Source organism: Vollenhovia emeryi, unplaced genomic scaffold, assembly GCF_000949405.1.
Source record: "Vollenhovia emeryi isolate VEMERY1.0 unplaced genomic scaffold, V.emery_V1.0 DF939147.1, whole genome shotgun sequence".
NCBI lineage: Eukaryota > Metazoa > Arthropoda > Insecta > Hymenoptera > Formicidae > Vollenhovia > Vollenhovia emeryi.
This window is the reverse complement of record NW_011967219.1, coordinates 32,522-48,139: the sequence shown is the minus strand read 5'-3', so window position 1 is coordinate 48,139 and position 15,618 is coordinate 32,522. Positions and strand designations below refer to the sequence as shown.

At 47.6% G+C, this 15,618-nt stretch overlaps 1 protein-coding gene across 2 annotated transcripts in view; it reads left to right on the top strand.

Moving 5' to 3' along the window:
* The first annotated feature begins 278 nt into the window (after positions 1–278).
* Positions 279–15,618, top strand: part of LOC105565990 (protein 60A) — a 16,641-nt gene continuing 1,301 nt past the window's right edge. For both annotated transcript variants that reach the window (XM_012019635.1, XM_012019634.1), the window contains exons 1-4: positions 279–2,202; positions 5,944–6,124; positions 10,610–10,764; positions 14,849–15,037. In XM_012019635.1, the coding sequence (XP_011875025.1) occupies positions 1,803–2,202; positions 5,944–6,124; positions 10,610–10,764; positions 14,849–15,037 (925 nt within the window). In that variant the 5' untranslated portion in view covers positions 279–1,802. The remainder of the gene's footprint in view (positions 2,203–5,943; positions 6,125–10,609; positions 10,765–14,848; positions 15,038–15,618) is intronic.

Sequence of the window (15,618 nt, the reverse complement as noted above, 5' to 3'; positions counted from 1 at the left end):
TTGCGATTCCGCGTTCGCGGAATCGTCAGAGCGACATCAACGAGGCGACAATGAGGCTGCACGCATTTGCATACTGCAAACGAGACCTTGCCCGTTGTGTCAAGCGAGAAGAGAGAGAGAGAGAGAGAGAGAGGGTTCGGGACGATCGAGCTGGATCGAGCTCCTCGCTTGAGGGAAGCGGGAGCGAGCGGGCTTCGGTACGGGCCTGGGAGGCGGTGAGCTCGCTAGAGAGACGACTCGGGACGACGACTGGCATGGGCCAGACAAACAGACTGGCACTGGCATCGCGAGAGTCGCCAGGAGTCACCCGCGGTGACCCACGGTCACTCCACGGCCCACCGACGACGTCCGACCGCCGCGTACGCGCTGGTCCCGCAGCTCCGTGCGAGTCAGTCGTTGACAGACGAGGTGCTCGATCGCACCTAGCGAGTTCCCCGGTCCGGGTCCTCTCGATCCTGGCGCAGTCCGCCGATCCCGATCGTTTCCTCGTCGCGCCAACGATCGGCGATCGACCCTTGGAGCTCGTCAGCTCTGCGAGCATCGGACGCTCCGGATGGAGCGCCTCGGAGTGTCGAGCAGTGCATCGGCCAAGTTCCGACAGAAATAAGGATATCCGGGCCAAGTGTGATCTGTTTTTTTTTATCATTATATTATTAGAGATTCAGACCAATTGGATTTTTAAAGATTCGAACGATTATCGCGGAGTTCGGAGCGTGGACGTTGTGGTTTCCGCCGAGTGAGGAGAGACTGTCGCGCGAAAACAGAGAGAACTCCTTGAAAGGCGAGAAGAACCTACCCGGAGCTGGACCTGGAAACCCTACGGAATTGTCCGGCGACGGAAACTCGAGTTGCTTTTGGAAAAGAAAAGCGCGACGGGGTGCCGGAAGAGCGTTTTACTCGACATGTGACGTGACGCGGACGCGCGGCGCATCGTCGGAGTGGAAAAGCGCAATGCGCGGCAACTTTTCCGCCTCCCTCGTCGAAGTTGTCGAAGTCGTCGAGTCCCGGCAGAGTCGTGTAGAATCACGCGGCGATCGGGACGGCCGCTGAGATTTTCATGGTACCAGCGGGCGAAACGGCGGAGCAAGTCGCAGGCACGAGGTCACCAAGCCGCTAAGGACACTCGAGGACGAAGAGCGCCGTCTTCGGCCGCACGCGCGCGTGTGTGTGTGTAAGAGAGTGCGCGCGCGCGCGTACGCGATGTCCATTCTTGACAGCGGAGCCGCAGCGCGCGCGATCGCCGTGCCGGGGAGCGTCGCTGATCCAGATCACCGTTCACCAGGATCCGCATCGATCAAGATCACCGTTACTCAAGAATCTCTCGACCGTCGGTCGCTCGCTATGGGACCGTCGAGTCTCTAGATTTTCAGAGCCGTCTCGACTCGTACGTTCACGGCCACCGTGCTCGGACACTCTCGTCTCGCGGTGACCCTTGGAATCGTTCGCTCGTGGTGCCCGAACGACGTCCGAATAGCTGGAGAACTTTCGTGCGGTCGCCTCGCGGAGATAAGGACGCGCCGCGTATCGCGGCGTTGAAGACATCGCGAGAAGAGAAAGGAGCCTCCCTTCTTGCGCAGATAAATGAGCGGAGGAAAGTGAGGAGAGGAAAGGAAGAAAGAATTTGCGAGGGACGGGGAAGAGAAGTCGGAGAACTCTGTTCAGTGATTACGGCACGAGCCCGAGTATCTCGCGGAGCGCGGGAGGAGAGGGAAAAGGGAGGAGAGCAAAGGGGCTCGAAAAAGGGAGGCAGAAAGGAAAAGGACGTGGCGATTAAAAGATACCGGCCTCTCCTCGGCATCGTCATGTCGATCCAACCCCTCTCCGTTTTGCTGATCCTCGCAGCGATCCTCGGCGACTTGACCGTCGGTAGCGCGGAGAAGATCAGCGGTTTGTACGTGGACAACGGTTTCGATCAGACGATAATTCACCACGTGGTAAACCAGCGTGAGAAACGCGAGGTGGAGCACGAGATCCTGAATCTGCTAGGACTCCCGGATCGTCCGCGGAACATGGTCGGCCGGCCGTCCCAAGTGAAGAGGTCGGGGTCCAAGTTCCTGATAAACGTCTACAAGAGCGACCTTGGCGAGGACGAAGAGGGGAATCCCATGGCGCATCGTCGCAAGGCCGGGGAGTTCGATCTCAGCAGCGAGGATCTGAACACGATCCGTCAGAGCGATGTTATCAGGACTTTCATGCAACGCCGTGAGTTTCAATCAAATTGACTGTTTGTGAGGGGCGGCTTATCGAAGAGTAACGCGGATTTGTCGATTGATTTCAAGTCGATTTTTTCGTAGCTGGAGCAAGGCATCTATGCTTCTTATGTACTTATAATTATTTCATTGCAGAATTACATCTTGCCTTGTTCTTATATGGTTATATTATGTTATTAAAGATTCGTGGCTCTCCTGCGAATTAAGCTGTGGATGCGTAGACAGGGAATAATTGTTCATTATTAAGTTAATTTTATTATCTTTCCCCTTACTTTACTTTGAAGTTTGAATGTACCGTGAATTTTTTACACATAGAAGAAAGCCCCCTATTATGAGATAGGCTTTTAATACGAGACAGTGGAGTTTCTGTTAAATTAATTGGCATCGTCTGTTGGTTCCACCATGAATTTATTGCCCTTGGAGTGAATTCTGTTTAGCGGAAAATTGATCGTTAGATCGTGTAATCGTTGCGAAAAAGATTTGTGAGTGAATTTGAACGTTGAAAACCTACTATTTCATATTAGACTCTTATCTTATAATAGAGGACTCTCTTTTATATTAGTAACGTATATACATTTAACATCGATTATTGAGATACTGAGAATGAAGATCAAAGCACGTTCTCGCCAAGACAGAACCGGCGCTAAATTGATCGAGGAATCGGCATAAATTCGAAAATCTTTCGCGTGAGATAAACGATTTCACCCTAACAAATGTCTTCCTCGCGTTCGTTCACCCGTAATCGTTCGCCATTCACATCGGGATGTCAAGATGCGCGATTTAATTGTCCGACACGCGGCGATTTCTGCTGAGAGATGTAAACATCCGCCATCGTAAAAAGTTGTACGTATCCAGGGCTTAAGGCCCGGTCTACAATGAGTCGTTAGTCGTTAGTCAGAAGTCGCAACTATATATTGATCCTTTTCCTTTCTGGGTGGAAGAAAAAGGACCGACATAGTTCCGACTTCTGACTAACGACTAACAACTCATTGTAGACCAGGCCTAAGACTTAAGGCTTATAAGCCTTATGACGCATGCGTTATATAACCATAACGTATGCGTTAAGCAGTTACAGAATAGGGCCCCAGGACCGAAAGGTGAAAAGCGGGAAATGAACTTCGATATGTTCTCCCCTTTGTTTCAAAAGTTTTACGATCGCTTCTGCGAGAAACGTTAAAGGATCCTTTTTAGTTGCACAAAAGAAGACCCTTGAAACGGTCCTTGCTGTCATCCAAATGCTGAAATATGAAAGGCATCTTTGCGATCTCCGAGTCCCTCCGGTACTGAACAGCCTCGAGAAGTTTTCTGACGCGGCAAAGTTCTTTGGCACGAAAAAGTAAAGCTCACGGGCATGCTTTTCCTTCTCGGGAAGCCACGTTTCTGACGTGTCAAGTCACGAGGAGGAATGCGAGGCGTACGTAACGACATCTCGAAAATCGACCGATTGCTGTTATGCGAATCTACGATTCCAGTAAAAAAAAAATCGTCGATACGATGAGAAGAATCTAAGAGTTCTCCGTCCTTCCCGCTTCCTTCCTCCCTCGCTCATCAGAGAGTCCCCGGAAACCCGTTACTGCCTCCTACCCTCTTCCCTCTCCTCTCGTTCTATCTGCGCGTTCGTATGTCCGGTTTTCTATTTCGCTGTCGTCCTCGTCGACGGAACGGTGAGGAATGTCCCCAGGCTGTGCGAGGCGAAACGCGACGTTGCATATAAATCGGTAATTATACCTGCAAGTGACATCCGCCGTAAGTGCGAGATAATGAGAGCGCGAGATGAGTATAGAGGGAGGAACCGGAGCGGGAGGGACGCAGGGAACAGGACAGGAACGAGAGGATCGAGATCGAAGGAGGGAAAGGATTGATTCGAGATGCATCAATCGTACACACGCGAGCACGGACCCGCCGTAGGCACGTCTTATGTACAAAGTCTCCTCTCTCTCATTCTCTCTCTCTCTCTCTCTCCCCCCCTCCCACCCTCTGTTTCCCCTTACCGCCATGTTTCATGGGATACCCCCCTGGGAACGACGAGTCAATAAGCATCTCTCTTTCCTCGCGCGCGAAGCCACAGGCAGGTTAAAATGTCTCAACTTGGGGGCCCGGGCTCGACCCCCTCCCCCTTACGTCCTTTTGCTCCTTTTCCTCCCTCCGCTCTCCTTCCTCAACGCGGACAGCCGGGACGGCCGGTTGCCCGGAGGGTAGACGCGCGGCCACGAATTATGAAGATTAGGACGTTGGATCCTGGAGATGGATGGATCCGCGACGGAACTGAATGTAACGGACCCGTGCGACCGGGGGGATTTCTTCGGCGCGATGTCGACGGCCGTCCGGGGCTTTCCATTCATTCGTAATACAGGAACGTGCATCGAGATCCTCTCGATTCCATCCCCCTTCGCCGCAGTCTTCGATCAGAGATCGGACATCGAGTCTTGACATCGTGCTGATGACCTCTTAAACAAAATTACATTTCTTCTTTTTGTTTTCTTATCAAAGATCTTACCCGAGATGCGACCACAATTTCGCTCGCTGTACCTCGAGAATTAAGAATACACGCGGTAAGACTTATTCCTACCCTTCTCTTACATCTCCCGTACCGCTGTACCAACGCACGCATACATACACATAAGGAAGACACGAAGGGGGAGGCGATGGGAAGGTACAGCGGCAGCGGCGGCGGCGGCGGCGGCGGCGGCGGCGGTGTAAAAAACAAAAACGTGGCTCGCCACAGAGCGCTCCACGGACGGTCCCAAAAGCTATTTGAGACCACCCCGAGAGCCGAGGAGGCCCAGCAATCTGGTACCGTTGGAATGCGACCGCTGGAACGAAAAAACAAAACAAATTTTTATGTCCCCCCGCCGCCCCGCCAAAATCCCCCCCCCCCCCCTCTTCGCCTCGTCCCCGTTCAGATCCAAGCCGCCCACTTGAGCGGAGGCATTAGGCATTACTTAGAACCCCCCCTGAGTCCACCGCGAAGGAAGGGTACGTCTCCCCTACCGCCCTTCCTCCGCTCGCAGGGCGGCAACCACTTTGACGGTAAGAAAGAGCTCGATTTCACGCTGCGAATTGTCCACGGTTCATTTCTAAGGGCCTCCCCGAAGAATTCAGGTGGGCTCACCGGGTCCCATTATCGGTCCCCGGGGCTAGTTTCGTAGAAATTTTGTTTTGCGATAACGGAACGTTATCTCCTCGTTGAGAAGGACTAAGTGACCGTCCGTCCATAGAATGTTTTTCGTAGAACAGTTCGACCGGACTCTGAGTCATAAGTTTCAAAGCGTGCGCCGATAATCTGGACTGACCACTTACACGGTCGTTCCCAAAGTGGATTTGGACTGCATTAGGTAGATGGAGAAACAATTTTTCAAGATATATACCAAGGACCTTTAAACGTGCACAATACGACCCTTCACGAAACTTTGCGCTGTTGAGATCAAATTCCATTTCGGGTCGTTTCTACCTTTATCGAATTCTTTTCGGTAGAACAATATTATCGTACAGATTTCTGTACGAATCATAGTTCGATAGATCTCAGAATGTCCCCGGTAGATCTTTGCATAGAGAACTTTACATATAGAACTTAGAACTTGGAAAATCCTCGAATTCAGTAAAACATAAAATCCTAAAGATCGAGCGTGAATGCGCGAGGTATATGATTTCTGTGGCGTGATTATTATTGTGAGCGGCCACACTTCGAATGGATGCCCGTGATCGCTGATCGCAGACTTGTAATTTAAAATAGATCACGTCCCTTCGGTGAGGCACGAACGTGGGAAGAGGCTCTGGTTCGACGTGTCCGAGGTATCACCTGAGAACGAGTTGATGAGCGCCGAGCTCTGGCTGCACCACAAGGAAACACACGCGAGGAAGAGACATGGCTCCTACACGATTACGGTATACCGGGTGTTGAGGGCCGAGAACGGGTAAGGATTGTCCATTTTCTGTACTTCCAGAGTTAGTTAAGAATCGCGTTAACACACCGGGAATTAACGCGAGAATCTGAGGATCGGGTTACAATTTTTTCGAGAGACTTAGGCTGATGGCAGAGAATGATCCGTAAACGCCTAAGGCCCGGTTTTACCAAACGTCGTTTAACTTTAATCTTACAATTAGTTTAAATCACGTTTGTTTCTTTCCAAGGTAACAGTTAGAAAGAGACAAAGAATGAATTAAACTAAGCTTAAAGCCTAAGACTGTCTTAGTAAGACAAGGCCGAGAAAAACGCAAGTCGTATACAATAGCCAATAAGACAGTCTTAGGCGTTTACGGATCGCTCTCTGCCATCAGCCTTAACGAGAGAGTTAAAAAGAATGAAACACCTTCGCGTTGCGATCATAAGGCCAAGACGAAAGACGCGTATCCGCCTTTGTGCCAAGGACGCCTAAGGTTAGACCAATTTCACGTTCCTCCGGGCATCCTTCGCGGTTTTTGACATCGTCATCGTACCCCTAATTAGGAGGTCCTTAATCCTTCGCCAGAAAGAGGCATTTGTTCTACCTGGAACGCAGGGGAGAAAATCTCCCAGTATTCCGCCGAACGTTCTCTCTTTCGTGAATCCTCCATCTTTCTCGCTCGTGCACCTTCGCCGTTCAGCGGACAAGACGCGTTTCAGCTCCCTTTCGTATTGTATCGCAAGACGTATTTATCTTGCGGTTTGAAGGAACAATTGGGCGCGGATAACGCGCCGAGCGGACGAGCGGATAATCGGAAGTACATCGCGATACAGATGTAGCCTTTAACCGCGGGGCCACCGGCGGGGAACCGTCCTGTCCCCGGGTGGGAACCGAATCGTAAAAAGGAAAGCGTGGTGAGTTAATTCGAGAGGGCAGACCTCCTCCACGCCGGCGGTAAATGGCGACGGTCTGTCTAGAGAGACGCTCTATCTATAATGAACGTGTGCCGGCTCCGTCCTACAAACCGTGAGTCACGAGACGCTCCGTCGCCGCTAATGGCCGTCGTAGCCGTGCTTTTAAGTACGCTTTCGGGCGCGTCCCTTCTGTTAATTCGAAAAGAATTGTCCCTCCTCACAGATCCTCGCCGCTAGGTGGTTCTCGCTGCTCGAGCCATCCTAATTGTCTTTCACGTTCGACATGCCGATGAGCGACCAGGGAGAGCCGTGACCGAAAGTTTTTTATAACGAATTCGGTTGCTTGCACTGAGTACACACTAAAGAACGAATCAGACTAGCAATTGTTATCTCGGATTGAATTGGAATTCGCGATCGGCAATTGTCCTTTAGCCAATGAGAGCAAAGCAGCCAGCGATGTAATCGGCTCTCATTGGCTAGAAGATAATCGTTAATCGCCAATTCCAATCCAATCTGAGTTAGCAATTGCTAGTCTGATTCGGTCTCAAGGCTTGTTCACAGTCAATTCTTATGTCTAACTTTGTCTTAAATACGTGTTCAAAGGGTATTTAGCCAAAAAATGATCCCTGTGGATGCTACACAGATTATTCACTGGCTGAGAAATATTTTAAGAGATATTTAAAACGATCTTCAAATATAAGAATTGACTGTAGACACTTAGGCCTATTCTAAACCCTCTTTTAATAATAAAAGCGCCTCTAAAAGTGGCTAATAAGTCTTCTGATTGGCTACAAGTCGCTTTTAGAAACGCTTTTATCGATAAAAGAGGATTCAGACTACGGGCCTTGGAGTGCACTCAGTGTGCACTGGTGCAAGCAACCGAATTCGCTATTAGATTTCGATCAGCGGCGGTTTTCCGTACGAGAGAATCGAGCGAGGTGACAAATTTGTAGGACCACGAGGACTAATTTCTCTCTGAAAATTCGCGTCGAGGATCCGGAGACGCCCGCTTCTGAAGTAGCTTAGCGCATTCGGCCTCATCGAGGTCCCCGCACTAAGCTCCCAACACATCAGAAGGTCCGGTTATCCGGAGTTTGGATCTTTTGCTTTGCGATTCGGCCACTTAACACTGGCTCCTCAGCTCCATTTGATTTACTGCCGGGGGACTGAGGGGTGACAGCTGAGAGCATGTCGCCCCCCCGGGGAACTTCTGGCACCGGCGGCACGGCGACCTGAGCCTGACCGATATACAGGCCCCGACAGGAAACGCTATTCCGTAAATTGAGGTAAATTAGCCGTGGAGACGGGCTAACAGGCCTCTCCTCGCATGTCTCTTCGTCTCCTCTGCCTACGCAGTTGCGCGCGTTCTGCGTCTCCATCTTCTTCTCGCCCTCCACGCCGGGCTCTTTCGGCTCTTTCCATCAAAGTCAAACTATGCGTGACGCATCCTCCATCTCCTTCTTTTTCTCCTCCCCTGCCTCTTCTTCGTCGCGAGACAAGCTGGCGACTCGTTGCTTTCGTAATGAAACCTCCTCGCGACGCATCGTTACGAACGATGAGCGCGGAATTCCAATGGTAAACGTCGATAAGTATTCTCGAAGTAAGAAAAGTTGCATTGAAGATTGATACGACGGAATTGGTCGTTTGTAAATGAAAATTGAAGCGAAGCTTCGAGAACTTCTGGAAAATTTTCTAAATTGCTTCAGAAATAAAATCCTTATATTTCCATTTAGTTGTTTTTTTTACAGATATTTAAGTTTGACAATTGTTCATGTGTTAAAATTCCTAGCAAGAGCGGTAAATAACAGTAAAGTTTCCCAACACAACGTTCATGTACAACGGATAAATCCAGCGTCCAATCGAAACTTGATTCGTCTTGTCCAGAAAAGTCGAAATTTGGTCTCGCCAAATTTGCAAATCGATCTCGTTCGAATCTCGGCAGGAAGCCATTCAGGGCTCAGCTCCGAGGAATCTCACAGTCGTTCAATTACGATAATCGATTTGCGGAAAAAAATGATAAGAGTCAGATGCTGCGAAGATCATTTGCTTAATGAACAATGATCGGCGTGTTTTCTCCGACTGAGGATCTTATTGATGCGCGGCACGCGCGGCTACGCGATTAATTAGAAATTACAATACGTGGAATCACAATAAGGCATTCGCGTCGGGCGACACGTCGTGCGTGACGATCGGCGATGTTGAGCGTGCAGCATCGGCTCTACATCGTGTTTACGCGCACGGAGAATACAAGAATACAAGCAAAAATACCTGTCGTTGCACCGTAATCAGTAATGCGTGTTTGTGGCGATTTCATGTAATACAATCGAGACTGAAATTCCCTGCATTTCTCGCGTCCATTTCTATCAATTAATCTCGGCTTAACTGACTTTTATCTCCTTCCGATTCGGAGAATTAGAGAAAGATAAAAAGTAAGCCGAGTCGAGGTGAAAATTAATCTACATTGATAAAAATGGATACATTAAACGAATTAGGATTAAAGATTTTAAAAATGTTCTAGGATATACCTTACGTAAATATGTTTTTGATTTAAGAAATCTCTGGGTGCGTGCGAATAATTATTAGTAGACAGTACGTATGAATAGTTATTAGTGCGTATATGAGGATACGTGGTTTTTCGCAATCGCTTATTGGTGGTGCAATCAAACCTTGTCGAATCGCTCGAGCTCTTTTCAGATCGACTTTCGAAACAGAGGCTGTCAATTTATATCACTTTAACTACAATTTCTTTTACTGCTTACATTTGGGCCTTCGATCTTCCTACGTTGCTTTGTATATAACGAGCGTGACTTGTTTATTAATTACACGGAAAGAAAATGTAGCTGCCGTAGCTAAAAACAGCAGTTGGCGACTAAATGTCAGTCGTAAAATATGGACAGCTAATATGTAGTTGTGATTAACTAAATATTTTGCTATTGTGCCTATTAGGTGCGACAGCAAACCGTTTGCTGTGGCTTAGAAATTTATGTCAGCAAAATATTTTTGGCAAACCATGATTAGCTACGGTAGCGAAAAAAAATTTTTTTTTCAGTGTAAGCTGTGTACAACTTTTCTCGACATTGAACGGTAAATATTTTTCTTCTGGGAAAGTTACTTTATAAAAGTATCTAGTTACAGTTTTTTTTCGCTAAAAATGTAACTAGTTACAGTTACAAACTACCAGTTCTGAAAAGTAACGCATTACAGTTTACAGTTACCCAAAAATTAACGAATCGTTACTTTGCAGTTACTTTCTTGCGACGAAAATAAACATATCAAATCTGCGTTTGAATTTAAAGCGTCGATAAAGGCGTTTATGCGCAAATGCAAGGCTTAATGCGATCCGTAGAGGTTTAAAAAATATATAAAGTAACTATTAATGTAACTGAGTTAGGCTACAGTTACAGATGGAGAGAAAGTAACGAAGTTAACTTAGAGTTACCAAAAAAGTAACTGTAACTTCGTTACAAGTAACGAGTTACTTCCCAGCCCTGTTTGTCTTGAAATAAAAATATTAGTGACAAGTTCATGTACCTGTAATGTTTATTGCAAATTCATCTGGAAGCGATAGTAGAGATGCAGCTCTCTCTTGTCTCAATTTTAGTACTCGAGAATTACAGTACACTGATGCCGTAAATGTGACGGACAGCAAGAAGGGGTGGCTGATATTCAACATGACCGGGACTCTTGAGCACTGGCTGAAAAATCCATACGAAAATGAAGGACTGTATCTCTCTGTGTATGCCATTAATCGTCCAGGTAAGCGCTTTATCTTATCTAATTTTCCTCCATTGTTTACGTCTCGAAGAAAATGCCGCGAGATATACATTCGGTATTTAAAATCGCAAAATAGAGAGTTTTCATTCTCAACCGCGCTATTCCCGCAAAGATAGGTGTTGTAGCTGAATATTATTAAAGGACAAAAAGAAGATATCTATTAAGAGAAAGAGAAAAGACAGAACGTACAAAGCAAGGACTCCGAACACGAATTAAATCGCAAGTCTCTTCTACTAAACATGTTTCCATCCGAACTTCTTAGCCCGACTTCTTAGGAACAGCGTGCTAAATATAAAACTGCTTCCGCTTTGATAATAAACACGTTCGATGTTTATCGAAATCGGATTGCGAGCAAAGTGTGAGAAAGCCCAAACTTCGACTGTTAACCATCCGGAAATACGTCTTTCGTATATATTTTCAGGCGACAAAAGCGGTAACAATTGAAATAAAACAACCGATCGACATACGAGCCTCTCGGAAGCCAAACCGATCGACTCCACTTTTTCTAAATTTTCGCACGCATTGATTAGTTTACGATTCTGTCGATTTTCCTTGTTTTTTATTATATTTTATTTGAGTTAGGTCGGCTTCCGAGAGCCTCATAATGTTTTAAAGATGCAGGTAGGTCTCGAGTGTTTTATTTGGATTAGAGGAGGGTATCCTTGGTTCTCACACGCCTGGCGGCCTCATATGTATTCGTGTGTTTCTTTCGTGTACTATTACCTGTTCAGCGCTCTCACCGCCATACCTTTGTGCTAAAGCGCGTGTGCGTGACACGAAAGATTAGTGGCGAATTGACAGCTCTTGAATTTTGAATCTCTTCCTAGTTTTTCTGCGTTTGTCTCATTCACAAGAAGGACGATATGCTAACTCGTATCACATCTTATCGCGATTTCAGATGGACGGGAAATTGCATTTCGCGGCGTCGAAGGTACAAGGAATATCGAGAAAATCGAGGAACCTCTCTAATGCTGGAAAATTAAATTTTTCGTCGGTTCACTAAGTAAAGACTATAATACATTCAAGTCACTATTGCAAATTTGCATTATGAACGAAATGTCGAAACTATATTATTTCGAATCGTCTTGGAAACTTTGTGGCTTTGTCGCGCATAAATTATCATCCGACTTTTGCTCTCGAATGTCTCTCTTCATTTCTCTTTCTACAATTTAGTACAATCATATTGGAAAAGTGCTCGAGCTCTTATCCTGTCGCGTTTGAGAAGTCAAACGTGGTGCTCCCTTGATCTTGCTTGCGATTGACTCGCACACTTTGTTACCACTCGAGATACATCATCTGCGATGGCGTCGCCTTGTCTTCCCACGCTGATGAGATAAACTCAGGAATACGAGAGGTGCTCACGTTATACTCAAGAGACCAGCAGTCTCGAGTAGGACAAGAGAGAAAGAAAAACAGAGAAAGAGGGAGAGAGAGAGAAAGAGAGAAATGGGAAGAAAAAAATACGAAGAAAAGGCGCACGATTTTGTCGCTGAATTTCTAAAGAGAATCGTTGCCAAAGTAGATCGGTAATCTGAGTCTGCTGGATGATCGAGATAAAAATTCCGCTCAATTCGATAACACGACGCTGGCGAATCGAGCAGATCGTGATTGCGCTAACACGATTTGCCAGTAAATTATTATATTTTATGTAAAAATTGTAAGATAGCAACGTAGAATATTAATGTGAGTACAAATGTGAAATCAAGTGTACCACAAGTAGCATACGCGTATCCAAGTACATATCTACATTTGCGCGTGTATGTGTGTGTGTGGTTTGTTGTTCGCCGCGCCTAGATTATTTCATTACTTGCTCTCTTTCTCTCCCTCTCTCTCTCTCTCTCTCTCTCTCTCTATCTCTCTCTCTCTCTCTCTCTCATCTGGCTTCTCTCCTCGTTCCTCTTGTCTCTCGCTCTTCAGAACCCGCAACCGGTTTACCTTTGATCGTTCAATATAAAACGCAAGATCGGAGAGTCACATGCCTCTCACGAATCTTTACGCTTGATTCTGCCCCCTCCCCCCCCCTCTCTCTCCTTCTCTCGCTGTGTGTTTCTCCGTGAGAAACTCCAAGGATAACCCACCTGTGTATCTAAATATAAGCTAATCCTAAATATAAACCGACAATAATTATACATTCTTCAGCCACATCATTCCTCAGAGCGCACGAATGTAAAAGTGCACGAGTCAAATTGGCAGCAACTCTTTGTTGGCCAGGCGAGCAGTAATGCTGCCTATTCCGGCAAAGTTGTGACTTCGAAGATTTATTTTACATCAATGCCGGTAATAATAGCTAAGAGTGGCGTTCTGGTCAATTCCCAGGTGTCGAATAAGACGTCAGTTTACGAATTTAATTCACCAAGCTGAATGAAAGGTTCTATTATGGCTCATTCAGAAAACAGTACGCTTTCCCATAAAACCTGTACGCTCATTGGATTATCACTCGTCGCTCATCGCTCATCGCGTCCAGTCTGAATGAGCCATTACTCCGACGGTACGTCCGCGATCGCGAGAACGAAATCGCGCTCACTCTTCTCCTTCTCCCTCCTGCTCTCCTATCCTGCGCGACACACGCGCAGTTTCTCTGAACTCGGGATTAATAACGAGAGGAGAAACGTGTCGCCGGCGAACGCGATCCCGACGACGTTTCACCGAGTGCAGTCAACCTTTTAATTTACAGCCGCGAACGAGCGGCATCGGCGGCGGCATCGCGTGCCCGCTTTCGAAAACCGTAATTACGTTTCCCTTATGCGGCTACGCGTACGCGTACACGGGAGGTAAAGCGTAGATTGGTCATTCATCGCCGCGTGCCGCGCCGATCGCGGCGCGACCGGCCGCCTTTGGTATCGCCGGCCGATGCTGGAACGAATGCGGGAAGGATGACAAAATTACTTGACACAGAACTTGAATACGTCGTCTGTCGCCTCGCCTCGCCTCGCCTCGCCTTGCCGCGCCTCGCGCGGCCGAACGGGGGGCACGCATCGCGCGCGAGCCGCGATGCCGCGGCGGCCGCGGCGGCCGCGGTGCCGTGCCGCGCGGTGCCGGCGGCATCGGCGCATTCCTCAGGAGCAGCGCGAAGTGCGGCAGCGACTGCGGCGGCAGGTGTCCGCCGCAATCACGGCGAATGCGCATTCCTGCCGGTCAATTTACTAGCTTTCTCGGGCCCCGCGCGGTACACGGTACACTGTGCCCCGCACGAGCGCCCGGATCGTTTGCATACACGATCGCGGCTCGGGCCGCGATCGCCCCGAGATTTATCCTCGCGGAACGATTGTCTCCTCCCCTCGAGGCCTCGCTCGACGAGGGAGATGTACTCGCGCGAACGAGCGAATGTAATCGGTTTCGATCGAGTTATCGGCGCAACGGAGTTGGAACGATGGGGAAAAAGAAAAGAATCGAGGGGCTTTGATCGCGAAATCGAAAATAGACGCGTGGATCGGCGAATCCGACCCGCGTCTAAACGGGCGCGAATTTCGAAAGCCACGAAGTTACCCGAACGATCCTTCCGCGCGATATCGGAATTTTCCAGAGTAATTAAAACGAGGCGACTCGGATACGCGCGTTGCGAAGTGAACGTCTGAGACAAGTCGGGCTCGACTTCGCGCGCCGGGATTCCTGAGCGTTCAATATTCATGAAGGTTGACTATTAATAATCCCCGAGACGCAGGCCATTCTAATAAACACGTATATACACGCGATACATTCCGCTTACGGAACAGAGATTCGAAATATGTGAGCGGGAGCCTCCTGTTTTTCGCAACGCGATTTTCGCGGAACGTCTCTCGAGCGCGCCGACGGTAACGATGCATCGATATTTCTAGCAGCTTTCAACATGTTTGCCTACTCTTTATGCATTCTCTTTTGTTTCCTCCTCTACTTTAGACGTGTCTCTTTCGTATACCGCATTATTTCACTTCTTATACTTTGCGTCATTCGACGGTAGCTCTACGTTATCCCTCTGAAGAGATATATTCTTAAAGAAAAATAAACTGCTACAAGAGAGAGAGAGAGAGAGAGAGAGAGCCAGTTGGATCACTTCACTCCTTTCATCGCTTCAATTGATATATTGTAGCCCACGAAATGAAACCGGAAGAAGTCGGGTTGACGGTAGGACGCGGTGATCAGGAGAGGCTACCCTTCATAGCGGGCTACTTCAAGAACTCGGGCGTAAGGCAGCGCAAGGTCCGACAGAAGCGCGAGGTCAAGAAGAAGAAGAAGAACGAGTCCACCAGTTGGGACTACCAAAATAATCCTTACATTGGTAAATCCACATATCGTGATCTCAATTTAACTCAGATGTACATTTACAGTGTATATAATTGATTCGTATAAAGGAGAACCAGAAGAGAAAAGGGAACGCATATACGCACGGAATTTTCTTTTAAAATTTACCCCGAAAATCGTATAATCGTGGGACAACGTGGCATTTTGAAGAACTTTATGAGAGTTTTTTTTTTTACATTTTACCATACATTTTACTAGTGAAATGTATACTAAGTATAATTACTAATAAAAAGTATAGTAAAATTTCCAAAAACTCATAAAATTCTTTAAAATGCTATGTCGTCCCACGATTACATGATTTTCAGGATAAGAGAAAACTCTCTCCGTGTATATACAGGGTGTTATGTAATACCCGCATCAACGCTTATTGTGGGATAGAGTGGACTAGACTAAGTCGAAAAGTCCTGTACCACTTTGCAGGTTTTGCAATAGTTAACGAATTATGAATTATTAAAAATCGCCGTCTAAGGCGGGTCCACTGCCCAATTCAAACGTGCGGCGAGATCGATCGATCGTTACTAGGCGCGCAGAGAGTTGTAACGATCGATCGATCTCGCC